The sequence below is a fragment of the Cyprinodon tularosa genome, unplaced genomic scaffold (assembly GCF_016077235.1).
Source record: "Cyprinodon tularosa strain WSP-4 unplaced genomic scaffold, ASM1607723v1 ctg374, whole genome shotgun sequence".
Lineage (NCBI taxonomy): Eukaryota > Metazoa > Chordata > Actinopteri > Cyprinodontiformes > Cyprinodontidae > Cyprinodon > Cyprinodon tularosa.
In genome coordinates this window covers 534,068-560,000 of record NW_024039090.1, presented here as the reverse complement: position 1 = coordinate 560,000, position 25,933 = coordinate 534,068, and the positions used below count along the sequence as shown (strand labels likewise).

General features: G+C 40.4%; 1 protein-coding gene across 13 annotated transcripts in view; it reads left to right on the top strand.

Moving 5' to 3' along the window:
• The window catches only part of LOC119790907 (calcium/calmodulin-dependent protein kinase type II subunit beta), a 129,645-nt gene that overhangs the window by 10,216 nt on the left and 93,496 nt on the right, over positions 1–25,933 (top strand). For 9 of the 13 annotated variants that reach the window (XM_038296659.1, XM_038296671.1, XM_038296669.1 and 6 more), the window contains exons 2-6: positions 2,371–2,465; positions 9,184–9,243; positions 10,966–11,020; positions 11,474–11,539; positions 23,402–23,474. In XM_038296659.1, the coding sequence (XP_038152587.1) occupies positions 2,371–2,465; positions 9,184–9,243; positions 10,966–11,020; positions 11,474–11,539; positions 23,402–23,474 (349 nt within the window). Of the gene's footprint in view, positions 1–2,370; positions 2,466–9,183; positions 9,244–10,965; positions 11,021–11,473; positions 11,540–22,084; positions 22,158–23,401; positions 23,475–25,933 lie in introns of all 13 variants that reach the window. The other 4 variants (XM_038296668.1, XM_038296672.1, XM_038296661.1 and 1 more) reach the window with 1 other exon arrangement.

The window sequence follows — 25,933 nt, the reverse complement described above, 5'->3', positions numbered from 1 at the left end:
GGATGGATGACTTACTACTTGAGCTAGCCAGCTCTAAATGACAAAAGTGGTACCCTGGGCTGCTCTGACTGTTCTTGTAAACAGCATCACTGTTGCATCTCCTGTTCAGTTTGTTGTCCAGGTGAACACCAAGGTATTTATACTCCTCTACCACCTCCACTTCCTCTCCGATGATATTAATAGCATTTGACTAGTTCCCGTTTCTTCTGAAATCTACAATCATCTCCCTTGTTTTGTTGACACTCAGGATCAGTTGTTTCCACACCATGCCAAAAAGCGGTTCGACAGCTCTCTGTACTCAGCTTATTGTCCAACTGTAGTCTGTTTGTCAGGTAGTCTTTGATCCAGGCGATTCTTCTTCTAGAGTTTCTGATAAAGTTGTATTGCATTAAATGTTCTGGAGAAATCAGAAAACATGATCCTCGCAGTGCTGTCTGCCTCGTCTAAAATGACAGTGGATTTGCTGAAGCATTCGTACGATGACATATTCAACCCCAACTCCACAGCAATAAGCAAACTGCAGGGGATGCTGATAGCTGCTTTTTTTTTTACTTAGGTGAACCAATAGAAATCTCTCTAGGACCTTCATGATGTGGGATATCATGCCAACTGGTCTATAGTCACAGAGGAGTGTTGCGTTGATTCTTCTTTGGTAGTGGAACAAGGCAGGAGGTCTTCCACATCAATGGAACCCAGACATGGGCAATGTGGAGTCAACAAGTCATCTCCATGTCATGTATTTAATCTACCCAGCCAATTAACCAGGTGAGTCCAATTTGCACAGGTTAATTCACGGTGAAGATTGGACTCACCTGCTTCAGTGGCTGGGTAGAACAAATACATGACATGGAGATGAATTGTTGACTCCACATTGCCCATGTCTGATGGAACCATCTCCTGGGTCAGACTAAGGCTGAAGAGGTGCTGTGGAATCCCACAGAGCTGCTCTGCACAGGTCTTCAGGACCTGGTGCATATTGTGATTTTGCCTCTACAGTTGACTCTTTACTTGTCTTCTAGTGACAGACAGGTAAATGGTGGAGGGGGCAGCAGCATCTTCTGATTTGGTTGACAACCCCCACTAGACCAGATGTCATGTAGATGTTAGTTTTAAGGCTTAATCAGGTCTGTCTGATTTTGTCCCACTTTAGTCCAATAACAGACGTTGAAAAGACATTGCAAACCCAGTTTTCGATGTCTTTTCATCGACAATCTTAAAATTACGTCTTTTCACCTTCCACTGTTTGACCGAATGTAGACGTCATTTGGACGTAAATCGTGTCGTCTTTTCAGTTTCTTTTCAACCACTTTTTGCTCTGTGGGAACAAAAGGGCTGGTTATCCTCCCACAGCAGTGTGTCGCAGTGGGAACATGAGGGCGAAAAAGAGCGGGGATCCAGGTGGAAAAAGGGTCCCAGGTTTCTCGAGCACCTCGCTCTTCTAGCTGGTCCAACTTCAAGAGTTGTTTTCCATAATGACGATCATAAAAACCAAACAAATCTGTAAGGTACCAAAAAGGAAACACGGATAGTGTAGAGCGGGTGACTACGGAGGGGGCGGAGACATCTCTGTGTTCACTGCGACACACGCAGTCGACCTGGTTTCGAAGTATAAATCAGCCTTCAGGGCTCGTCTGCAAGGCTGTGTTTCCTGGAACCGGGCCGCGTTTTACAGCTGCTTTTTGTATCTCTGCTTCCGTCTCCTTGAACACCAGTCGGCCTCTGCAGATGACCGCTCACACTGAATCTGGTTCTGATGGAGGTTTCTTCGTGTTAAAAGGGAGTTTTTCCTCTCCACTGTCGCTACAAGCATGCTTGGTGTGAGGGATTGCATTCTAGTCAATGAGTCGATGCATCAACTGGTTTTCCTTAGGTAGAAAACTTTGAATCAATCTGACTGGATGATCTGGTTGAATTGTAAAGTGCCTTGAGATGACATGTGATGTGAATAAACTGAATTAAATGGAATTGAACATCTTCTACATTTCAATGGCAAATGATTTGGTCGGGTCATCCATGCCCTCCTCTAGCTCCACCCCAAATTAATGATTAAGAGTGAGGTGGATTTGAGCAGAGTGATACCATGAGAATAAAAGAGGAAAGTGAGTCCGGGATGAATTTTGTTTCAGGCAAGCCTTGTGAATTTAACCAACATTTGGGTTGGTAACCAGTCCACCGAGGGGAGAGAGGAGGGAAATAGCACTTAATCTCTGTCTTAAAGTGTTTTAAAATCCTTCACATATCTGTTGCTATCGGCTGAGGCCAGATAGGTCAGTGTCCGATAGCTGAGATGCCCGTTTTGATGCTGACAAAGCTTTTACGACAGCTGACCCATCTTCTTCCTCCTTTTTTGTGCTGTCTCTTGTCTCCCAGGGGGGCCTTCTCTGTGGTGCGTCGCTGTGTCAAACTCTGCACGGGCCAAGAGTACGCCGCCAAAATCATCAACACCAAAAAGCTCTCTGCCAGAGGTGAGGAAAAAAAGGGAATCACGAGGCGTTATAAGATACACAGCAAATATGCAGAAGAAGCAGCATCTCATCATCATTATGTGTGTCCTGGATCTAAAAGCAGGCATTAGCATATTCTAGCGCTTGTTTGTTGACAGCTTGTAGAAATTGTAGAGTCTGTTCTTCAGAAAGCAGCAAATGATGGCTTCATTACCAATCTAAAGCTGAGTTCTAAACAGCAGCTAAACCTTTAAAGGGGTCATAGAATGATTCTATAGGGTATTTGGTCCTTAAGGTCTCTGAATAGGGTGTGTAACATTGGTTGGGTTGAAAATGGCATATTTGCTGTTCTATGAGCCCTAATGCAAGCCTGGGTAAAAGCCCAGAATGAAACGACAGGTTTACTTCCTTTTATGAATATCTAGCTGAGCTGTGTGCTGATTGGTTGGTTTACAACAAGTGAAGCTGCTGAGCAAAGACGCATCATAGCAACAAGCACTCACTCACTAAAACATCAAATTGTTGATATGGTAGGGTGACCAGACTTCCTCTTTTTCCCAGACATGTCCTACTTTTCAAACCTAAAAAAATGTCCGGGGGGAATTTCAAAATCATACGGGATTTAGGTTGACTACAGTGCAGCATGTAATTGAAACACACTGGGCACTGGAACTGAGCCGTCAGCTCCTGGGCTGGTCTGGGAACCGGGGCGGAAGGGAGCCAGCGGGGGACGGAGTGACCGAACCCGACCCGGTGACGGTAGCCTGGACACCGGCAGCCCCTTGCTTCCCCCTGCCTGCCTTACCAGCCCCCCTCCTCTGGCTGAGGATGGGCGGCTCATTGCTTTCTGCTCAGGTCTGGTCCAGTCAGCAGCCCAGCAGTCAACCAAAAAAAAAAAGACTTTGAAAGCTGTCTTCAGTAAAATGCTTAGAGCAAATGACCAGCTGAGCATCAAACCTTGCAGGGATCTTCTGATAGACAAAAATAATCCATGCCTGTCGTGTCCTCGGATCCTCGGGAAGACAAGAAAAATGTCCCCTTTCTCCCTGCAGCCTGGAACTCTGCATTTACGCCCGTGGTTCTGCTAAATTTCAATAGAGAAACTGCCTGCTTTGTAATTTCTGTAGAAGTAAACCCAAATGTAAACTAAACAGCTAAACTGGTGTCTTACATCTACCTCTATTCATGTTCTTTGGGTCAGTGAACCAGTGGGCTGGTCTGTATGTCAATTTCAGGGCGTGACAAAAGTACAGGCCAGAACCAAATAAGGCAACATCCCCGAGTTTACGTCAACTCGGTGCTTCATTTGAATTCGCCCGTTTTATGGTAAGAAAGGAGGCGTGGTGGGATATCGTTATTCATCTATGACAATGGAAACTCAGTGTCGCATTCTATTGCCCCTTTAAAAATGGAATATAACCCATCCTGAAACGGGTCTATCTATCATTCTGCTATAAAACTAACTCATGAAGTACAGGTGCTGGTCATAAAATTAGAATATCATGAAAAAGTAGATTGATTTCAGTAATTCCATTTAAAAAGTGAAACTTGTATATTATATTCATACATTACATACAAACTCATATATTTCAGATGTTTATTTTGTTTAATTTTGATGATTACAAATGACAACAAATGAAAATCTCAAATTCATCATATCAGAAAATTAGAATATTGTGAAAAGGTTCAAAATTGATGGCCCCTGGTGCCACACTCTAATCAGCTAATTAACTCAAACCACCTGCAAAAGCCTTTAAATGGTCTTTCAGTCTAGTTCTATAGGCTACACAATCATGGGGAAGACTGCTGACTTGACAGTTGTCCAAAAGACGACCATCGACACCTTGCACAAGGAGGGCAAGACACAAAAGGTCATCGCTAAAGAGGCTGGCTGTTCACAGAGCTCAGTGTCCAAGCACATTAATAGAGAGGCGAAGGGAAGGAAAAGATGTGGTCGAAAAAAGTGTACAAGCAAGAGAGATAACCGCACCCTGGAGAGGATTGTGAAACAAAACCCCTTCAAAAATGTGGGGGAGATTCACAAAGAGTGGACTGCAGCTGGAGTGAGTGCTTCAAGAACCACCACACACAGACGTATGAAAGACATGGGTTTCTGCTGTCGCATTCCTTGTGTCAAGCCACTCTTGAACCACAGACAGCGTCAGAAGCGTCTTGGCTGGGCTAAAGAGAAACAGGACTGGACTGCTGGTGAGTGGTCCAAAGTCATGTTCTCTGATGAAAGTAAATTTTGCATTTCCTTTGGAAATCAAGGTCCCAGAGTCTGGAGGAAAAGAAGAGAGGCACTTCATCCACGTTGCTTGAAGTCCAGTGTAAAGTTTCCACAGTCAGTGATGGTTTGGGGTGCCATGTCATCTGCTGGTGTTGGTCCATTGTGTTTTCTGAGGTCCAGGGTCAACGCAGCCACATACCAGGAAGTTTTAGAGCACTTCATGCTTCCTGCAGCTGACCAACTTTTTGGAGATGCAGATTTCATTTTCCAACAGGACTTGGCACCTGCACACAGTGCCAAAGCTACCAGTACCTGGTTGAAGGACCATGGTATCCCTGTTCTTAATTGGCCAGCAAACTCTCCTGACCTTAACCCCATAGAAAATCTATGGGGTATTGTGAAGAAGAAGATGCAATACACCAGACCCAACAATTCAGAAGAGCTAAAAGCCACTATTAGAGCAACCTGGGCTATCATAACACCTGAGCAGTGCCACAGACTGATCGACTCCATGCCACGCCGCATTGCTGCAGTAATACAGGCCAAAGGAGGCCCAACTAAATACTGAGTGCTGTACATGCTCATACTTTTCATGTTCATACTTTTCAGTTGGCCAACATTTCTATAAATCCTTTGTTTTTATTGGTCTTCAGTAATATTCTAATTTTCTGATATGATGAATTTGGGATTTTCATTTGTTGTCATTTGTAATCATCAAAATTAAACAAAATAAACATCTGAAATATATGAGTTTGTATGTAATGTATGAATATAATATACAAGTTTCACTTTTTAAATGGAATTACTGAAATCAATCTACTTTTTCATGATATTCTAATTTTATGACCAGCACCTGTAAGTTTCTGTTTGAAATGTGCTATTTTCAAACCACTGTATGACCTGAGAAGAAAGCAGAGTTTCATTTAATCACTTTCTTTCTTCTTCATTTGCTTTAAGATGTAATTCCGTCCCTGTCAGTCCATCTATGACGAAGCAACATCTGTTTCTTTCTTCTCCTGCTCATTTTTTTTTCTATACTGATCAAATAATGAGCAAACGCCTCAGAGAACGTCTGAAAATAGCAGCGTTGGTGTTATTATCACTCAGAACAGACATGATGGGGTGAGACTGCGCTGAAGTCTATAACATGGCACCTTTATTAAAAATACAACAGCTGCTCTCCGTCCTTCCTTCTGCTCTGGGAGGAGGAAGAGTTTCATCGTTTTGCATGTCATGGTTGGAGCAGCTGTGCGTTTGGACTGCAGGGAAGGAGCAGCTGTCACTCAGCTAGAAGCGGATTTTTAGATATAACTCACATTTCCTCAGGATTTTCCATTTCTATTTCTCACTTCCTGGTTTTTCAGAAATTCACTCATGGAGTGAATTTCGTTCCATTATTGTTCTAACAAGCAAAGAACACGTTCTATAAAAGTTAATGACCAAAACAAAGCAATATGGAAATGAAACTTTGTTAAATTTCTAATTAGCATAAAAAGTTATAACAGTACCTTTGTTGTTTGTTATATTTTTTCAATTATATATATATTCTTTATTATATTTATCTTAAGATATGTTGTTTGCTTGCAACTATAAAGGAACAAAATTCTCTCCATATTGGATTTACAGTTGGTATTAGTTTGTATTTTGATCTTGTTTATTTCATGCCTTTCTTTCAGGTTTTTTTTGTTTTCTTCCTAAAATATCTCCAACGTTTAACTCTGTCACCTCTTTTCTCTTTCTTTTCTGCTCTGATTTACAGATGAATTTGTTTTATATTTGCTGTCCTGTTTTATTTCTTTTCTGTCCTTTTTAATTCCCTCCTTTCTGACCCTATTTTCCCCTCTTTTTTGTCTGCCAAGTTTGTTCTTTTATTTCCTGGTTTTATTTTTATTTTTTTTTATTTTCTCCATTAGTTATAGAATGTTTTTCTAACATATTATTATAACATAATAGTTATGAGTGGCAGTCCTAGACCAAATTTACCAGAGGGCCTGGATGGGGCCAGTGTTTGTTAACAGGGGCATTGAACAAAATGCTTAAAACAATAACAAAAGTTCATTGTTTGATATATAAAGTGAACCAAAGAGCACTTTTCTTTTTTTATTTAAATTGAAACTAATTGATCTCACATTGGAGAAATGTACCTCTGTATTTAACCCATCCTATTGGGGAGAAGTGTGGGGTTAAGGGTCTTGCTCAGGGACCCAGGTGCACAGGTACTTTCAACCTTCTCAGAGCACAAGCGCACTGCTCTATAACCACTAGGCCAACACTCCCTCTTTTTTATTAAATTTTTTTATTGATTCAGCTCTGGAAACGTCAGATCCAACAGCTGAAAACTGAGATCCTATCTCAATATGACTCATGCTTTAAGCTTATAGGGTTGTTTTTAAGAACATTGTAAAAACAAAAAATGTAATTGGTTGAAGGAACCTATCATGTGTTGTTTCTGTTCCGACTAATTATTTATCTATCATGGATTTATTTTGTTTTATGTCTTTGGAACAAGGGCCATAAAAGGGGACATGATCAATTCTATAGGGGCACTGTTGACCCCTGTTGGCCCCTGTCTAAATTATTTGATCCCCCTCAAATGTCACAATAGTTGAAGAAGAAAACATTTTGGAAGAACCTTTGTAAGATTTTTTTTAAGGCTGCAGAAAAGCAATTAAAATGGGAAAACAATGACACACAATGTCTAAATCGGTTATTCATCCCAGGACTGGGTTTGATAATGGATAACAAAGCTCATTAAAAGCTGCAGCAAACTTACAATTAAGACTTGACTCTTGCTATTGCAATCATATATGGCCTGTGCAGAAAAAAAAACATTGCTCTACTGACATCTTGTAAGGAAGGGGACACCCCTTGCAGGGGTTGTACCCAGCTTTTATCAAAATATGATCCTAAGTCATTTTTTATTCTGAGACAGCTTGTTATCTGGCATCAGCCTCAGCGCTGATCTCTGTTACTTTTCCTCCGCCTTGCTCAGATTAGGAAGAATTGTCTCTTTAGAGGATGTTGTTATTACTGTTGATCGATTCTAGGGTAAAAAAAAAAAGAGCTGGGAGGACCACAGACGGAAAGTTTTGTATATAAATAACAGTTTTCAAAGATCAAACCTTGGATCTTCTAGCTGAGAGACATTTTCCCAATCAACCCCCCTATCTGAATTTCTCTGCATTTTCTTATAAAGTTGTAGGGAAATCATGTGTAAATGTAAAATCATTCTGGCTTAAACATGTATATAAATGTACTCTTTATCAGATGATATTGTCCCAAAAGTAAGAAAATTTCTATTTAAAAAATATCCTGTCTTAAAATCTGTGTTTTTTCCATTATCTTATGCAGGCCAGTTAGTTATACTTCAGCCTGAACACCTAAATTCCACCAATCATATATCAACGGTCATCTGTCAATCAAATTTTTTCGGTCATAGCATCTTGATTCATATGTCGCAGCCAATATATATACAACGGTTGGAATAAGAAATCAGAATAATTTCCTTTCCCATTGAGTTGCGTCCCAGTGTTCACGGGGATGGACGTCTGTGTCTTCAGCAGGCGTAGAGCTAACAGAACTGGCAGCGTTGCGAGGCAAGGGCTCAAACATGTACGGCTGGAAGCCTTCTACACCAAACCAAGCTTCTGCTGCCCTGGCGTCCTCTTCCACAACATCTTCATCCCCGCTTTCCTCCTCTGAATAAAAAATGTATGACGGAGGAGACTCATGCACGACCTCCGACTCTAATTTCTCCTCCTCTTGCATGTTTCCTCTGTCCATAGCGTTCCTTGACAGTGTCGTTTCTAAGTCACCAATTTAGTGCTACTTGGTCCCAAAGGAATTTCCCATTGGGACCAAGTAGCACTAAGTTGCTAACTGGTTAGCAAGATGCTTCCGACAAACCGGCCACAACGAAACTTGCTTGCGAACCTTCCACCACAACAATCCCGCCCCCTTGATAAACGACCAATCACATTCACTTTATTCACTTGTGTAAAGTCGTGCACCACTCGGGAGAATTCAGAAATGCAACGGTTGGAACAGCTGCTTCCCTACGACTTTAATACTCATAATTGGAGGCCTAGTGGTTAGGGCATAGAGCTGGGAATCCTGAGGTTCTGAGTTCGAGTCCCACTCCTACAGACTGACAGTCTGACCCTTAACCCCATACTGCTCTCCAGGCGTCCCATGATGGCAGCCTACTGCCTTCCAAGGGGGATGTGTTAAATGCAGAGGTAAATTTCTCCAATGTGAGATCAATAAAGTTCACTTATTATGATTAGTTTTAAAAACTTAATTTTCCTTTCATTTTCTCTAGTCTGTTGGTTTTCTCTCTTCTTTCTACTGTTTCTCTTATACTGTTCTAAGCTTAGATTTGCTACTTGAAACATTCATAACATCCAACCGTCACAGAACAGAAACCCTTCAGAGAGTGTACATGATTACTGTAATTTGAACGCCACTGATTTTAATCCACTGCCCGTGTTCTGGTAAATGCTCCTGTAGACCATCAGAAGCTGGAGAGAGAGGCCCGGATCTGCAGATTGCTCAAACATCCCAACATCGGTAAGCCTTTTTTTTTTTTTATATCTCTTTCATATCACGGCCACCTAGAAGCTTGGCTCTTTAAAAACAAACCAACTCCAACATAATAAGATGAATACGATCAAAGATCAACGACAGCTGCTGTTTATTTCAAGGTTGAAATAAGTGGAGGATGGAAACAATGTTTGATAGAGACTGGGTTCCAATCTCAAATATTATTTATAAACTCTTTTTATTGCTTTTTGTTTGATTTTAGTAGCCGTGGTTGGCAAGAGCCAAGCATTAACTGAATCTCACCCTTTAACTCTCAATATCTGGGGCTTTTGAGAAGCTTTTACATCTTAAAAAAGTAGTAAAAATTTTTTTATTTAAAAAATAAATTCTTTATATTTTCATTATTAATTAATTATTTGTTGTTTTTAAGGGTTTGTTTTGGCAAATCATCTAAAAAAGTTATGGACCTTGCAGTCTTGTTATTTTATGATCATTTGATGGTGCTGAAAATGTGAAAAACCTGATTTCCGCTCTTAGTACTCGGCAAATATTCCTATGCTGTTTGCAGAGATACTAGATGTTAGACTTCAACAGTATTTGATTACAACCTACAGAATTTAGCTGATGATATTAGAGGGGTCGCCTTTTACAGTTCCTTTTGTATCTCTGCTTCTGTCTCCTTGAACCCCAGTCGGCCTCTGCAGATGGCCGCTCACACTGAGCCTGGTTCTGCTGGAGGTTTCTTCCTGTTAAAAGGGAGTTTTTCCTCTCCACTGTCGCTACAAGCATGCTTAGTGTGACGGATTGCTGAATCAGTCGATGCAGTGTCTTGAGATGACATGTGTTGTGAATTGGCACTATAGAAATAAACTGAATAGAATTGAGGTTTCCTTACCTCCACTATCAGTTTCAGCATTACTCTGTTGAACTAAATACCATTAGTATTTAATCAGCTTATCAATGACATCTGGCGACAAAAGCTCCCCTTACGTAAGCAGTCTGCTTGGACAGCAAATGTAGTCCAAGGATATATACAAAAGAAGTTACTTTACTTTTATATTTGTTTTTCTAATTACATGGAGCGTAGGTAGCTCAGCAATCCCCTGAGGTTGTTTTTAAGTGCTCCACCATTTTATCACTCCCCATGAAATGTACAGGACTTGTAAAGTACAGGCTTGTTGCTCTGAGACGATGCACTATGGAGCACCACCTGCTAAAAGAAGGTGATGCAGAGATGCTTTCTGATATCAGGCCAATAAAACAACTACCTCACTGCCAGAGCAGTCAGTCCTTACCTTATGTTATTTTTTATACATTGGTATTGCTGTTTGGATTGATTATACTGATTATATCATGTCAGTGTTTATTAAATAGAACAAATCCAAAGGAAAACCTTGCATCTGCTGGAACCGCCAGTTAAGACTGCAGAAATGCTGCAGGCAGCTCGTCCATCTGCATCGGACTTAGATGATCAGGCTGCAACAAGCACGAGCACGTGGTTATGACAGAGCCGACACATTTGGGGTTTGTATGTGTCAGCGTGTGACATCTCACAGCTGCTCGAGGATTTGATAGAAACAGGGAACGTGTCGGCCTGACCTCAGAGGCATCCGTCGGCTTTTCTGCAGACTGAAACCTCTGAGCGTGCTCTGTGCAGCTCCATGGTCATTTGGAGATTTTTTTTTTAAGTGTTTGCTTTAAAATTTGTGCCTAATCCTATTAAAAGGGATCTTGATTCCTCTCTTACAGTCCGTCTTCATGACAGTATTTCAGAGGAAGGCTTCCATTACCTCGTCTTTGACCTGTAAGTTTCTCCTCTACTGTATCTTTTCCTTCCTCTCTAAATCCTGCCTCCGATTTCACACACACACACCCTTCAGTCTCTCCTGCATCTGTCTCCTCCAAACTTCCCTTCCTTACTTCACATCCGCATCCCTGCATTCCTTCTCCTTCTCTCCTCATCCTCTCCTTGCTTCTGAAGCAGTTCCCCGCCGTTACATAACCGCACAGACCCACCCTCCCCTCCCTGCTTGCGGATCCCGCTTTAGTGTTCGCACACACACGCACACACACACGCAGCCACAACTCCCCCGCACTGGAGCCAGTCTCCATGGCAACACTGTCAGAGAGAATCCTGCAGCCGGGGTTTCCCCCTAATGAGGACATCCCCCTCCTATCCGCGCGTGTGTGTCTTTTAAAAGCACGTTGAGTGAAACAGATGTGTGCAATTTCAAACTCCATCTTTTATATTTCTCAGGGTGACAGGAGGGGAACTCTTTGAAGACATCGTGGCAAGGGAGTACTACAGCGAAGCAGACGCCAGGTAAACCCCCCCTCTGTGTCTTTGCCTCCCCCCCTCCATGTGTCACTCCTTCAGCCTCTGCAGTCCTTTAGCAGCCAGGAGAGTTTGCCTCCTCTCATTTGCAGGCAGAACAATCTGACACATTGCCTGTATGTGAGCTCTTTTGTCTTTTTTTGGGGGGGGGGGGGAATAGAGGCATTGCGCATTGTAGCTCTGACAGATCCCACCTCTGCACAGTTTTCCATGAGCTGAATTGCAAATGAAGGTGGAAGGAGCCCCCCCTTCCGCCACACACTCAAAAAAAAGTGTACATACGCCCACGCTGTCGCCCCCTCAGGAGGTAGACCTAAATCAATTAGAGTGAGTAGGTGGTTTGTGGAGGCAAGACAGAATAAAGAAAGGGACAGGGATGATAGGAGGAACAGTTAACAGATTTTAGGGATTTAACAACAGATGTTGTGTGAAACATATTTATTTGGATGTAAAAAAATACAGTAGTATTACTGCAAGCCGTAGACTACTGCACTACTGCAAGCTAAACTACTTCCAGTAGTACTACTGTATTTGACACCAGTATTTCAATTAAAGGAATAGTACACCCAAAACATGATTAGCCTTCATTTTCTACTCACCCCCATGCTGAACAACACTCTGGAGTACTTTTTTGATATCTCAAATGCATCTGGAGATCTGGGAGGCTTCTTGCTGTCTGCTGACATTCAAATAATGGAGGTCTATGGTGACCGAGGCAGAAAGGTCCTTAAAAGTCCACAAAAAACGTGTCAATATTCCTCCATACTGCTCGTCCAATGTATTCCAAGTGTCCTGAGTGGGTAGCATCCAGAATTTACTCGAAACGAAGTCATTTAGAATGTTTTTAGAGCATAAACAGTAGTGTATAGGATTTCCTAAAAGTGCGTTCACGAGTCTACGGAAGCCGGCAGACCAAACCAGATGAAAGTGCGCATTCAGCATCTGCTCTACAATAATGCAAGCGTAGAAGAAGAAATGTGCTGTTTACCTGTGCAAAGAAAGAAACAACGAAAGAAAAATGTCTGAGGACTTCAGTGTTGAGGAAGAGCATGCGTTCTTTGCCGAGCTGAATGCGTTGGTTTGGTCTGCCGCGGTTTCCGTAGCGCAGTGAACGCGGTTTCAGGAAATCCTATACACTACTGTTTATGCTCTAAAAACATTCTAAATGACTTCGTTTCGAGTAAATTATGGACGCTACCCACTCAGGACACTTGGAGTACATTGGACGAGCAGTATGGAGGAATATTGACACGTATTTTGTGGACTTTTATGGACCTTTCTGTCTCGGTCACCATAGACCTCCATTATTTGAATGTCAGCAGACAGCAAGAAGCCTCCCAGATCTCCAGATGCATTTGAGATATCAAAAAAGTACTCCAGAGTGTTGTTCAGCATGGGGGTGAGTAGAAAATGAAGGCTAATCATGTTTTGGGTGTACTATTCCTTTAAACAGGTTAAAAATAAACTTTTTTAATTAGCTAAGTTGAACTACAGTCCGACAAGTGTCATCATTTTTTTCCTGCTCACTCCAAATTACAGTTTGTTAAAATCGCTGTGACACAGTTTTCAATACATTTAATGGGTTTGCTAAACTGTTAACGCACCAACACACCTAAAACACACAATTGGCGAAACGGTTAATTTCATGTTCAAATTCACACATTGTAAACTAAACTCCAAAACTAATTTTCAAAATACAATATTATACTAACACGACACACCATGTCTAACAAAACACTGCAAACATGTTTCAAAATCATATAATTAATCAAAACACTGACATGTGTTCTCTTCTAACATGAACATTTAATCAATCATAACACAATGACAAAAAAAACCCCACTATCATCAGCTGAAATTACAGAAACTGCATTCTTTTAGATGTGTTAGGCGTGCCCTTATACCATAAACAGTAACTGTACAAGGACACACCTCTGTTTTGCACATGCATTTTGTTTCGTTTGCTGCAGAAAGTAGCTTTATAGAATTTACATTTTATGAAACAAAAGACAGAGACAGAATTGCTGCAGTATACGTAAATACTTTACTTTTACTTTACTTTATTTATTTAGAAATACTCTGGAAAACCAGAAAAATAAAAAAATTCAATTTGTCGATGTAGAGCTAACTGTGTTAAGAGTTTTGGAAAATTGTTAAAAGTATTGAAAAATCTGTCATGGCAATTGTAAAAAACTGTAAATTTATAGAAGTGCTGTGCTTGTGAAATGGTAGAAGTCTGAGAACAACCCCTGACCCTTTTCTACGGTAAACAGTAAAAGCTGAGGGCTGTCTTCTGCACACAATATCCCAACAAAAAAAAGATAGCACTAAATGCAATGCATCGGTATCATTGATGGTTAAATCGCCCCGCATTACAATGCTGCCACCACCATGCTTTTGACAGTAAAAATAGTGTTCAGACGTTAATCTTGTTCTCCTCTGGCCTGAATATGATGAACAAGGACATTTAGCTCGACAAAGAAGGGAAATCCATTCTGCACTTTATGGAAAATTATGGAGTGAATTTTGTTCCATTATTGTTGCGAGCAAAACATGTTTAGTTACTGAAATTAAAAAAACAAACAAACCAAACAATCCAGAAATAAAACTTTTTTTCAAGTCTGTCTTTAAAGATTTTATATTTTCTTTTTCTTTTCAGATTGAGTTTTATGGATTTCGTTCTTTTGAGAATGCGTTTTAAAGATCACATTCTCTTCACTTCAAGCCCAACACAAAACCAGCGTGCATGCAGACTGCTAGAAATACTTATTCCAGATGAAATCCTTCTTCCAGAAGTTAAGGGGAAAAAGTATCATTTGAAATTGAAAAAGAAAATCCAAACAAAAGTCTTACAAAATCAGCAAAGTTACATTCAGACCTACTTTCGCTTATCAGTTATATTTCTAATTGATTTTTTTTTTATTTCTGTGTACAAATCATGTTTTTTGTTTGCAACAATAACAAAACACAATTCATTTAATTTATAATCGGCTTCATCGTGGCATGACGACACAGTTTACAGCAGTTTCCGATTCATGGTAAGATCAAATAATAAAAGAAGAGGCCAAACTAAATTGGAAAAGCATGCTAATGTTGAGTTGCTACAAAACTCTGACTTTAACTATTAGAAGTTAAATCTTCTCCAGTAGAACATCGTAAATTACGGTGACCACAGCCCAGGTTAATAAAAAAGGGTTTTTATGTGTTTGTTCTACTAAGGATGAGGATCGGAAATATAACATAAACCAAGCTAATCAACAAAAACTAAGACAGACCATTGGCTGCAGCTGGAATGAGGAAATAGGACCAGATTAAATTAAACAGAATGATTGAAAACAATTGGTTTGGTGATTCTCCAGGGATTAACAAGGGTTCATCTAAAGATGTTTAGACGTAGAACGGATTGGTGACCTTTAGTTTATATCATCAGATAGTTATTGTAAGTAGAGTTATAAGATGTTTTGCTGTTTAATTCAATTTATTTCTATAGAGCCAATTTACAAAATGTCATCTCAAGGCACTTTACAGTTCAGCAGATCATCCAGTCAGATTGGTTCAAAAAACCAGTTAATTGGATGGACTCATTGACTCGATTGCAATCCCTCACACTAAGCATGCTTGTAGCGACAGTGGAGAGGAAAAACTTCCTTTTAACAGGAAGAAACTTCCAGCAGAACCAGGCTCAGTGTGAGCGGCCATCTGCTGAGGCCGACTGGGGTTCAAGGAGACAGAAGCAGAGATACAAAAAGCAGCTGTAAAAGGCGCCACGTCCAGGAAACACACAGCCAGGCAGACGACCTCTGAGCCAACTGCCATGTCAGACGATGAAGAGAGCACATCCAGCCAGTCACAGTCAGAGAAACAGGACCACACTGAAAAACAGGCCGATCTCCAACATCTATAATCAAAGGTGTTGATGGCAGCAGCACAGCTGATGTTTCTCTCCAGGATGGAGTCACAGCCAATCAGGAACAGACCAGATGAAGCTACTATGAGAAAAAGCAGAGAGAGCAGAACGTTAGAGATTGAACTAACAGATTCTGCAGAGTAGGAGAATAGAGACAGAATGAAGCAGAATGATGAAATGGGGGTCCCTATGTCCTCCAGCAGTCTAAGCCTATAGCAGCATAACTATAGAGATAGCTCAGGATAACCTGAGCCACTCTAACTATAAGCTTTATCAAAAAGGAAAGTTTTAAGCCTAGCCTTAGAAGTAGTCAGGGTGGTAGTTAGTTCCACAGGAGAGGAGCCTGATAACTAAAAGATCTGCCTCCCATTCTACTTTTAGAAATTCTAGGAACCACTAGTAAACCTGCAGATTGAGAGCGAAGTGCTCTGTTAGGAACATAAGGAACAATCAGATCTCTGATATCAGATGGAGCTTGGCCATTTAAGGCTTTATATGTGAGAAGGAGGATTTTAAATTCTATTCTGGATTTAACAGGAAGCCAATGCAGAGAAGCCAGGATAGGAGAGATATGATCTCTCTTTTTTATTTTCATCAGAACTCTGGCTGCAGCATTTTGGATCAGCTGAAGGCTTTTAACTACAGTTTGTGGACTTCCTGATTGTAAAGAATTACAATAGTCCAGCCTTGAAGTAACAGACTTCCAGGCTTAGGTCTACTTTTCTACCACTCAGTTTGGATATATGAAAGTTCCTCATTATAAAAAATAGGAGGCAGTATATGGAAAACTGAATGAGACAAGATCTGCATGATCTGAGAATGATGGAGGAAGAGATAACCATCTGTTTAATCTGCATTTATTAGCTTGTTTTTACCTGTAGCTCCAAATATTGTGGTGATTAGCCTTTTTAGTATTTAATGAGGTGAGACAACAACAAACAAAATACTAATAATCACCATCAATAATATGTATGATGAGATTATGTGTTTGGAAGGGATTCTGATTGTATTATGTCTCTTTTATAGATTAGTGTTAGACTGATAGAAGAGAAGAGAAAGAAGATTAGAAGACTGAATGGGAGGGGAAGAAAATAGGAACACTGATGGAAAGATCAGTTGAAAAGAGGGAAGAAAAATATCTACATAGAAGCGTTAAACAGAGAGCAGGCAGAAGTCAGCTAGAAAGAAAAGATGGAGAGGGAGGAAGACAGAGACTGAATGACCAGATGGCACTAATAAACACTATCCATTGATTATCTAATCAATCTTAGGAAATGAAAGACACATTCTTGGATTTTACACTCAATTTTATTTGTTTAAATATTAATAAATATGTAAAAATGCATGTTCTCCCTGAGCATGCGTGGGTTCTCTCCCGGTACTCCAGCTTCCTCCCACCTTCCAAAAACATGCCTGTTAGGTTAATCGGCTTCTCTAAATTTTCCTTAGGTGTGAGTGTGTGCGTGAATGGTTGTATGTCATGTGTGTCTCTGTGTTGCCCTGCGATGGACACCTGTCCGGGGTGAACCCCGCCTCTCGCCCATTGACAGCTGGAGATAGGCACCAGCACCCCTCGCCACCCAACTCGTGATAAAGCGTGTCAGAAAATGGGTGGATGGATGTAAAACTAGATGAAAGCATCACTGTCTCTGTTTCCTATTTTTCTTTTGATGATATGTATTTATTATTTTTATCTACGAGGTGGAAATGCCCCCAAATTGGACTTCAGGAATCTGGTCACCTCATCGTAGTATACATTTTGAGGCAGCACAATGATTTTCTCTTAATGGAGATTCTTACTGCTCATGTTCCTCCCATGTGTCATGAATGGTTTCCTTGACTCCAAGTTAGCTGTGTAAGTGTGAGTGCATTTGTGTGGGAGTGTGAAGAAGTTGCCTGTATTTCTGTCCAAAGTTTCTCACTGACAGTTTCTTTTCTGTGTTCCATCTGTGCCCCGTTAAACTCTCAGTCCACCCAAATGACAAAAATAACCAGCTATTCACTTAAACCTACAGTGTCGTTAAGCTGAGCAAATGTTTGTGTCATCCTGTCAGGGACTTCTGTGATAAAAAGGTGAAAAAAAAAAGCTAAGATGAAAAAATATGAACCATTAAATTACATGAAATATGTCACAATGTCGTTTAATGGATGTTATGGAGATAATTCTTAGCTTTAAACTAAAGAATAACCTGAATTTCATTGATCCGTCCTGCGCCATCAAAAATAGTAAGCGCACTAAACTATAATGTCTTAAAGATTAATAATGAATTTCCTGAGAAAATAAATGCCTTAAAATCATTTCTGTTTTATCAATCGTCTCTGACCGATCTGCACTGGAAATGGGATCCTACGCTACTTCCGGTGGCTAGCTTTTTCGGCTTTGGATTTTAACATAAGTCTAGTCTTTTTTGGTTTTATGTATTCTTTTGGTGTTAACATTATGGTATATGGTACGTAATATGAAGAAAGAAACAACTAAAATGCGGATAAACATGGTTTAATCATATTGCCAGACTGCTCTGAGCATGTCCCATAATGACGTCAGAGAAAAAATTTAACAAAGAAAATGTAAAAAGCATCAAAATTCTCTCAAAAAAGTCATAAAACATTTTTGAAAGATGTGAATTAGCATACTTTAGTGAGAAAAGGAGTGAAATAAGTAATTCTAGTACCATAATTACATTATTTATGGACATCCGGATGTGTATCTGTTTGCAATGCGCAGGACGGTTCGTGCTTCCGGTACGGATTGGGTAGTGACAAAGTCAATGTACTGTATTTCATAAGCTGCACTCACTAATTTTATTTATTTCTTTACTGGAAACATAAATATATAAGCCACACTAGGCTATAAGCCGCTCATACCTGCTGAAATGTTCCCACCAGGCCTGTAGGGGGAGCTCTATATATTTCCCCTATAGTAGCGACGAAGAAGAATGCTAGATCGTGTTATCTTAATGGCTTGTCCAAAGAAATATGTGGCTTTGTCAGCTCTTTATTTCAGCTCTGCGGGAGTTGAGCCACATAAAAGCAAGTCCCTTGCAAGTCCCTTGACAAATAAATGTCCAACTATGTGAATTCGGGACATTTGCTCTCCATCGTGCCTGCTGCTAGCATGTGCTAAATAAAAATTACCCCCTTCTTCGCTGAATTCCAACTTTAAAATTCCGCCCCTTCGCCATTAGAAAGAAAACACAGAAAAACGTTTGTATAAGCCGCATGGTTCATAGTGTGAGAAAAAGGTAAAGGCAACGTTCAGACTGAAAGCAGCAGAAGCAGCAAAAATGCACGTGCTGCTTCATTTTTGATGCTTGTACAAGTTTAGTTCTGACGTATGACCTATCCTTTCTTTGCCTGTCACAATGGCAGCTATATTTGCTGTGATCAGTGGGTAAACAGTAGTTTTTAAGTGAGAAAGTCCGCCTGAAAACTTTATCTGTGCAGTCAGTTCATCCAGATTACCATCCTGCCTTCAAATATTATTTCGCCATCGGACGCACTCAGACCCCCGTACACCGGCGGCGTGCTGTCACTAGGAATCCCGTTAAACGGCAGCCTCTCGCCCGGTGTAGGTACCAGATCTGCTCGGGTCCTGCTTCATTCCAGTGACGTTACGCTACGTGATTAGCTGGATTGGTTACCCCATGACATAAAAAATTGTGGTTGCCCAGACAACGAAAATAACATCACCCAGCGTCAGTGTACAAAGTTGGGAGCATCTGTAGCGTTAGCGTGTCTAATGACTGATGAAGTTTTACCTGATCGATACCAAAACTGAAAAAATAATCTGTTCAAGGTGAACAAAGTTACTGTTAGTCCATGATAAAAAGGGGAAGAGTTGGGTAGCTAGCTGTGCTCAGTAGCTAACAGGTTAGCTTCTTTTAGCTCGGTCAGCTAGCGATATTACGCTACACAACTTTTAACTTTGTGTCAAAGACAACCGTTTGTTTTCTCCAAGTAGAATAACTGTTTTATTTGTCTAGAATCTCTATGAAAGTTATTTTTTAAGATGTCACATTTGTCCTCCTCTGCCCTCAGATGTAAATTAAAAGAATAAAAATAAACTGAGACTGTTTTTTGTTAGAAATCCTTAAATGGCAGAGCTCAGTCTTAGAACGCCGTACTTTCCTTCATGGCTGACAATGATTGTTCTCTACTTTTATACTTTTGAAATGTAAAATAATCGCAAATATATGTAATAATATGTTGAAACTCCAAGAGAGATTTGATTCTTAAGAAACGGGTGTAATACAGTTTGTCTGAGTGGAGTTGCCATATGTTGACATTATAAGAAGGGGCGGGGCCCCGAGCAGATCTTCGCTGTTTTCCGCTGCTGTTCGTGGCGGCTGGAAGGCGTTTTTCAAGTACTTCAGCCAAACTGCAGGCACCAGAATAATAAAAGTGAAAAAGATTTTGCTGGCAGGTTTTGAAATTTTAAGTTTACTTACAGTAGAGACGGTTCAACTTTTTGTCATTACAATGACACAAGTACAAAGCAATGAAATTCCCTCTCTGCATTTAACCCATCCCTTTGGGGAGCAGTGGGCTGCCATTGTGTGGCGCTCGGGGAGCAGTGTGGGGTTAAAGGCACACTATGCAACATTTTTCAGTTAATTAATGTAGTCCATAACGTTTTGGATGATTAAATGAGTCATTTCAGGTTGAACAAAGGTATTCTCTACCGCCCTGGTGGTCTGTGGGGGAAATACTGCACTTGCAATTGCAGGAGCACCGACCCGCGCCCACAGGCTCAGAAGTCTCGCAAGAGTCAGTCTTGCTTTACGGCGAGAACTGCTACACGCCGCCAGTTAAAAGCATTCTCGTTGCTAGCACAGTGGCGATCTTTGTGCAGTTATGCTACGTTCACATCGGACGCAGCAAAAGCAGCAAAATCGTGTCTGCTGCTTCATTTTTGGTGCTTGTACCAGTTAGTTCTGACGCGCGGCTGAAGCAGCTTTGCTGCTCTGGCTGCGCGGTGCAAAGTGTGTCTGACGCGCGTTGGGCGGAGCTTCACTATCCTTTCTCTGCCTTGCAGATATATTTGCTGTGATCAGTGGGAATAAAGTAGTTTTAATATGTGTTTAAGTGAGAAAATACAACTGAAAACGTAATCAGTGCCGTCAGTTCATTCAGATTATTATCCTGCCTTCAATATTTTTTTTTGTCTGAGCCGCTCAGACCCCCACATACCAGCGGTGCGCCTAGGAATCCCTTCATCAGCAGCCTCTGGCCAGGTCGCCTCCTCGCGGTTCACCGCGGCAGCTGGTAGGTGTTTTTCATCTAAATAATCCAAACTGCATATTCTGCCGGCAGATTTCTGCATTTTAAGTTCATTTAGGCATCAATAAGCTGTTTAAGAGGAGTGATCATAGCCTCTGATCATCAGCGCTGTGTCTCTCTCCCTGCGTCAGATGCTTCAACACGCCAGACGCGCTGCTTCAGTTGCTCGGACGCACTGCGCCTGCTGCTCAAAACGCACCGCGGGACCTTTTGCTGCGCCTTGACGCCCGTCAACCATTGACTTTGCATGTAAACTCGCTGCTTCTGTCGCGCCAGCTGCGTCCAGTGTGAACGCAGCATTAGTCATTCGTTGCGTTCGCCTGTCTGCTAAGCTCAAAACAACCGCACCTGGCTTGACGGAGAAACCAGGAGAACAGCTGTGCATATTTACGACTGTGCACTTTTACTTTTGCCCTCTGGGGGGAGCCTCGCTGGAAAATCAACACCGGTTGCATAGTGTACCTTTAAGGGTATTGCTCAGGAACCCAGATTGGCAGTGGGGCTCGAACCTCTGGGATCCGAACTCAATGGCCTAACCACTAGGCCACCACTCCCTCTAACTAATTTAGATGTTACTAAACTGTTTCAGAGGAGTGACCATAGCGATCTGCATCAGCAATGCTGTGTCTGTCTCCCTGCCAGCTCCCAGATCAGCTTCTCTTGGTTGGTGTGGTGCATTGATCAGAAAAATTTCAATTTTTCCAAATCTGCTTTTGCTGTTTCTGACGCGTCAGATGCTCAGAAGCTCATGAGGCCCTGCTCCTGCTGTTCAAAATGCGCTGCAGGACCTTTTGCTGCGCCTTGATGCGCGTCAACCATTGACTTTGCATGTAAACTAGCTGCTTCTGCTGCTTGCGGTCTTAACGTAGCAAAGGGCTTGTACTCTGGGAAATACGGTAATATCATACTTCCTGTTCTTATAAAACAAAGCAAGTGTTCTCATAATGTTTAAACAAATATTTAAAAATGCGAATCAGAAAACATCTATATAAACAGATTTTTTTCCTTTTCTCTAGCTTCTTTAACAGACAAAATGAAATGTCGGATCATTGATGTCTTTACAGTCAGCAAAACACAGAGTGCAACTGCAAAGTCTGCAGATCTATGCTTGGATGTTTTTATTTTTTTTAAAGCTTTAAGGACTAGAGGCATTTTCTTTCAATCCCCCAAACAAGAAATAGTGTCTGTTTTTACTACATGTTAGTTTTCTCCCAATGTCTTTCCTGACCCCCGCCCCCCCTTCCTCCCAGTCTGTCCCTGCAGCTTTCTGTCTAACCATCCCTGAGCTCTGTCCTCCCTTCTTGTCTCCTTTTTCTGCCGTTCACCCTGTCGTTTTGTCTCCGCAGTCACTGTATCCATCAGATTCTAGACAGTGTGTCTTACACGCACCAACATGACATAGTGCACAGGGACCTCAAGGTGTGTTTATGTCTCATTGTGTCCCTGCACTCACATGCCTGTGTCTTATGCTGTTATCTCTAAAACATGCCTGCGATATAAAGCGATTTGCCTGAGCCTGCTGTCAGTCCGTCTGCCTCCTTGTGCGTCTTTTGCTTTTTGGGATTCTTGTTGCACTACTTTAAACCATGGTGATTGGTTCTTGTTGGTCCTGGTGAGCAGGACCAACAGACCTGCTGAGCCCCAGAGCAAGAGTGTGAGTATGTGCAAGGATACGTTGGAGTGGGTGAAAGTGGGTGTTATAAAAATAAATGAGAGAAAAACATGCAGGTTAGACGGAGGGTCTCCCCACAGAGCTGCAAATCAACATGTGCTGCCATGTCTTGAGTATGGAGTGAATTCTGTTCAATGTATGACGCAAGAAAAGAGCGGGTTTTATCAATAAAAAAAAATAAAAGAAAGTGATCCAGGAACAAAACTTAGAAAAAAAGTGATGTACTTTTTCTCTTTTTGCAAAAAACCTTTTCACAATTTTATTTAATTGTTTTAAATTCTGTCTTTGATACTGAGTTTTTGTTTTTGAAAATTGCATTCTTTTGAAATTACGTTATACAGATCACATTGTCTTCATGCCCAGAACAAGGGTTTGTTCTTGACCAATAAAAATGTTGCTAACATCCATGCAGACCAATAGAAATGTGTCTTCTTCACTCTGGAGGAAAGCTCAACCCCCAGAAGTAAAGGGAGTGATCTGTAAAACACATTTTAAACAGAATGAAATTCATAAAACTCAATCTGACAAACAAAAATTAGAAAAAAAAGAAACTATAGAATCTGAAATTAAAACAGAATATATAATTTGACCATATTAAATCTGTAATCTGAATATGAAAAATAAATTTGGAAAAAAAAAATGGGAAAAATTAAAACTGAGGAAACCGCAAAGTTATGCTCAAAACCTACCAGTTTGCTTGTTTTTGGTTGAATTGTTGTTAAAATTCATTTTACAATATCTGTTCTTTGCTTGCAACAATAATGGAACAAAATTCACTCCATACATGAGCAACTTTTTGCACATTGTGGTGAAAAAAAGCAGTTCACCTTTTGCCCTGATCAGTTCCAGACAGTTATAATCCTCATAGGTCTCATCAGTGTGTGTTTCTGTAGGGGGGCTTTTGGTGGCGGACTGGTGCTTCTGCACGGATGTGACTGTGGTGGGCTGAATGTGTTTGGACTAACCTGCTCCCCCTGCTGTTTGCATGCAGTCATTGCATCCAGCAGATCCTGGAGGCCGTACTCCACTGCCATCAGATGGGGGTGGTACACAGAGACCTTAAGGTGAGTCTCCTGCAGGGGGGGTGGGGTCTGTGTGTCTTATAACGGTTTAGATGTTGAACTAGTAAAAAACACATGATGTTCTGTGTTAGGTGAAGGAGGAATGAGTCAGTCATGTAAAAAAGGGGGAACATCTGAAATTTACTGAATTTATTTATCAGTAGAAAAATGATTTAGACAGATTAGTGGATTCACTGTTTATGACAAAAACATAAACAACCAGATAGGCTGCTATGTTGTCCATCTTCAGTGATCATTGGATGAGAGGCAACGTAACTCTGGATATTTAGAACAAGAAAAACCACGCTGACACAGCCCTGTAAACCTTCCAGAGTTATTGCAGAGATCTGCAACCCGTAGCTTCAGAGCCACAGTTAAATCTCTGGAAGTTTTATAATTTTTCCTAAAAAAAACTTTGGCTAAAAATGAAAAACAACCAACTTATAGTTTTAAATATAAAGTCAATCTACAAATGAAGATTTGAACAGGGGTTTTCTTAAAGCACAACTGCATTGAATATTCAGGAAGAAAGACGTGAAAGTACCTGATAAATATTTTATTTAGATCGTTTTTGTCATTAGGGTTGAACTTTTTTTTTAAGTACATACAGTAATTGTTCAAGAATTTTAACATATCATTGAAGAAAATATAATATGCTTTTTGCAGAAAATTAGTTGTGCAAGAAGAGATTTTTAAAAAAAATCTAAAAACATCGGTTTTGAATAAATACATTTTGAAAATTAGATTTGAAATCACAAATCTGTGAGGAAAAAAAACACACACACAAAAAAATTATAAAAAAGAATAAAACAAAACAGAAAGTTACTACCCAAACTTTATTCTTATTTAAACATTCCTCAAACTTTCATTTCTGGATTGCATTCTTTGCAAATTTCCATTTAGAAATCGATTTCTTTGCTTGGAAATTAATGTATCAAAATTAACACCATAGCCCTATAGAATTAATTAAAGATTGAATAAAAAAAACACTGCTTCTTCCTGCACAATCACAAAAAAACAAAAAATTTTGCTGTGTTTGAATTCACGGTCAATCTGAACTGGATCCTTTAAAGTCCGTGAAAATAAGGAGAACGGAAGAAAATTGGCTGTGAATTCAAACAGATCTAGCCTTCGGCGTACGCTCTGTCGCCTAGCAACCGTGACAGTTGACACACAAAGAAGGAAAATACTTTACACTTTTACACTTTTTTATTGTTTATATTTTAACTCTTCCCTATGATGTTATTCTTATCCATTTTTCTAAGGTCCATATTTGTGTGACCATTTTCAATAATCTTTCTGCTGCAGTAAATTTGCCCATTGTGGGACAATAAAGAGATTTTCTATTCTATTTTATAAAAGGGGTAGAAAGATATAAGTAAATCTACACAATGTATGTATAGAAAATATATCTGCAAAATCTCTAATATTAAACATAAAAAAATACTTAGTTAAGCAAATTGTGCAAAACAGCAATAAAAAAATAAAAATCCTATCAGATTTATAGTCCCCACCCTGCAGATATATTAGAATCTGTCCTTAAATTACAGACAAACCCATTTACACAATAACAGATAAAAACCTTTAGATAGATCAAACATTACCGCCACATATTTGACTAAATAACCAACAACTATTTTCATTAATTTCAGACTGAACTATTCACATACTTGGATTATATTAAACTGAACTTCCAATATTCTCCACTGTTTGGCACTAAGTAACCTTCCTCTGATCACAGAGCAGCCGGCTTACTTGGTCTTGCAATGAATCCTGGGATATCCAAGGATAGTGAGGATACATCAGACCTGTCCTTCAAATCAGCAAAAAGGAGGAAGCATTTGTAGGACGTAATCGGCCTTTGAATCTGGACTTATGAGGACACAGCCCAAGAAATCGAACAGTGCCATTATTAACATTAGTAGCAACAACAATAAAGAAGGAGTTGCTGTCTTAAGAGGAGGGATTTCCTGAAAAGTAGCCAATCACAGGCAGTTTACTTTCTTTGGTTGGTTCCACACTCAAATTAACAGACATTGAAATTAGTGCAAAGAAACAGGACCACACACAAGTAGGAGAGAATCTACAGAACAAAAAAGCAAAATGAACATAGAAAGTTTACATGCATGTGTTTAAAATAAAACAGCTACTGTTATTGTTTATTACATGTAAGTAGCTTTACAATTTCTACATCAAACACAAAGAACAGACGGTAAATATCCAGTCAGTATGCAGCAACACCCAATATAACAGGAAGTCCATCCATCAGCTTAGTCATTACCTCTGATGGCCCCTTACACAAATATTGATTGTAGAGTCCATACAAGGCAGACTGTAATGCTGTAGCTTTTATTACTCAAAGGCCATATTGTCTGCCTGCATTTTGGTCTTTCTTTATTAAAACAGCGGCAACACCTTCTACTAGAATGAGGGATAATCAAAGAACACCTGCATGCATCTCC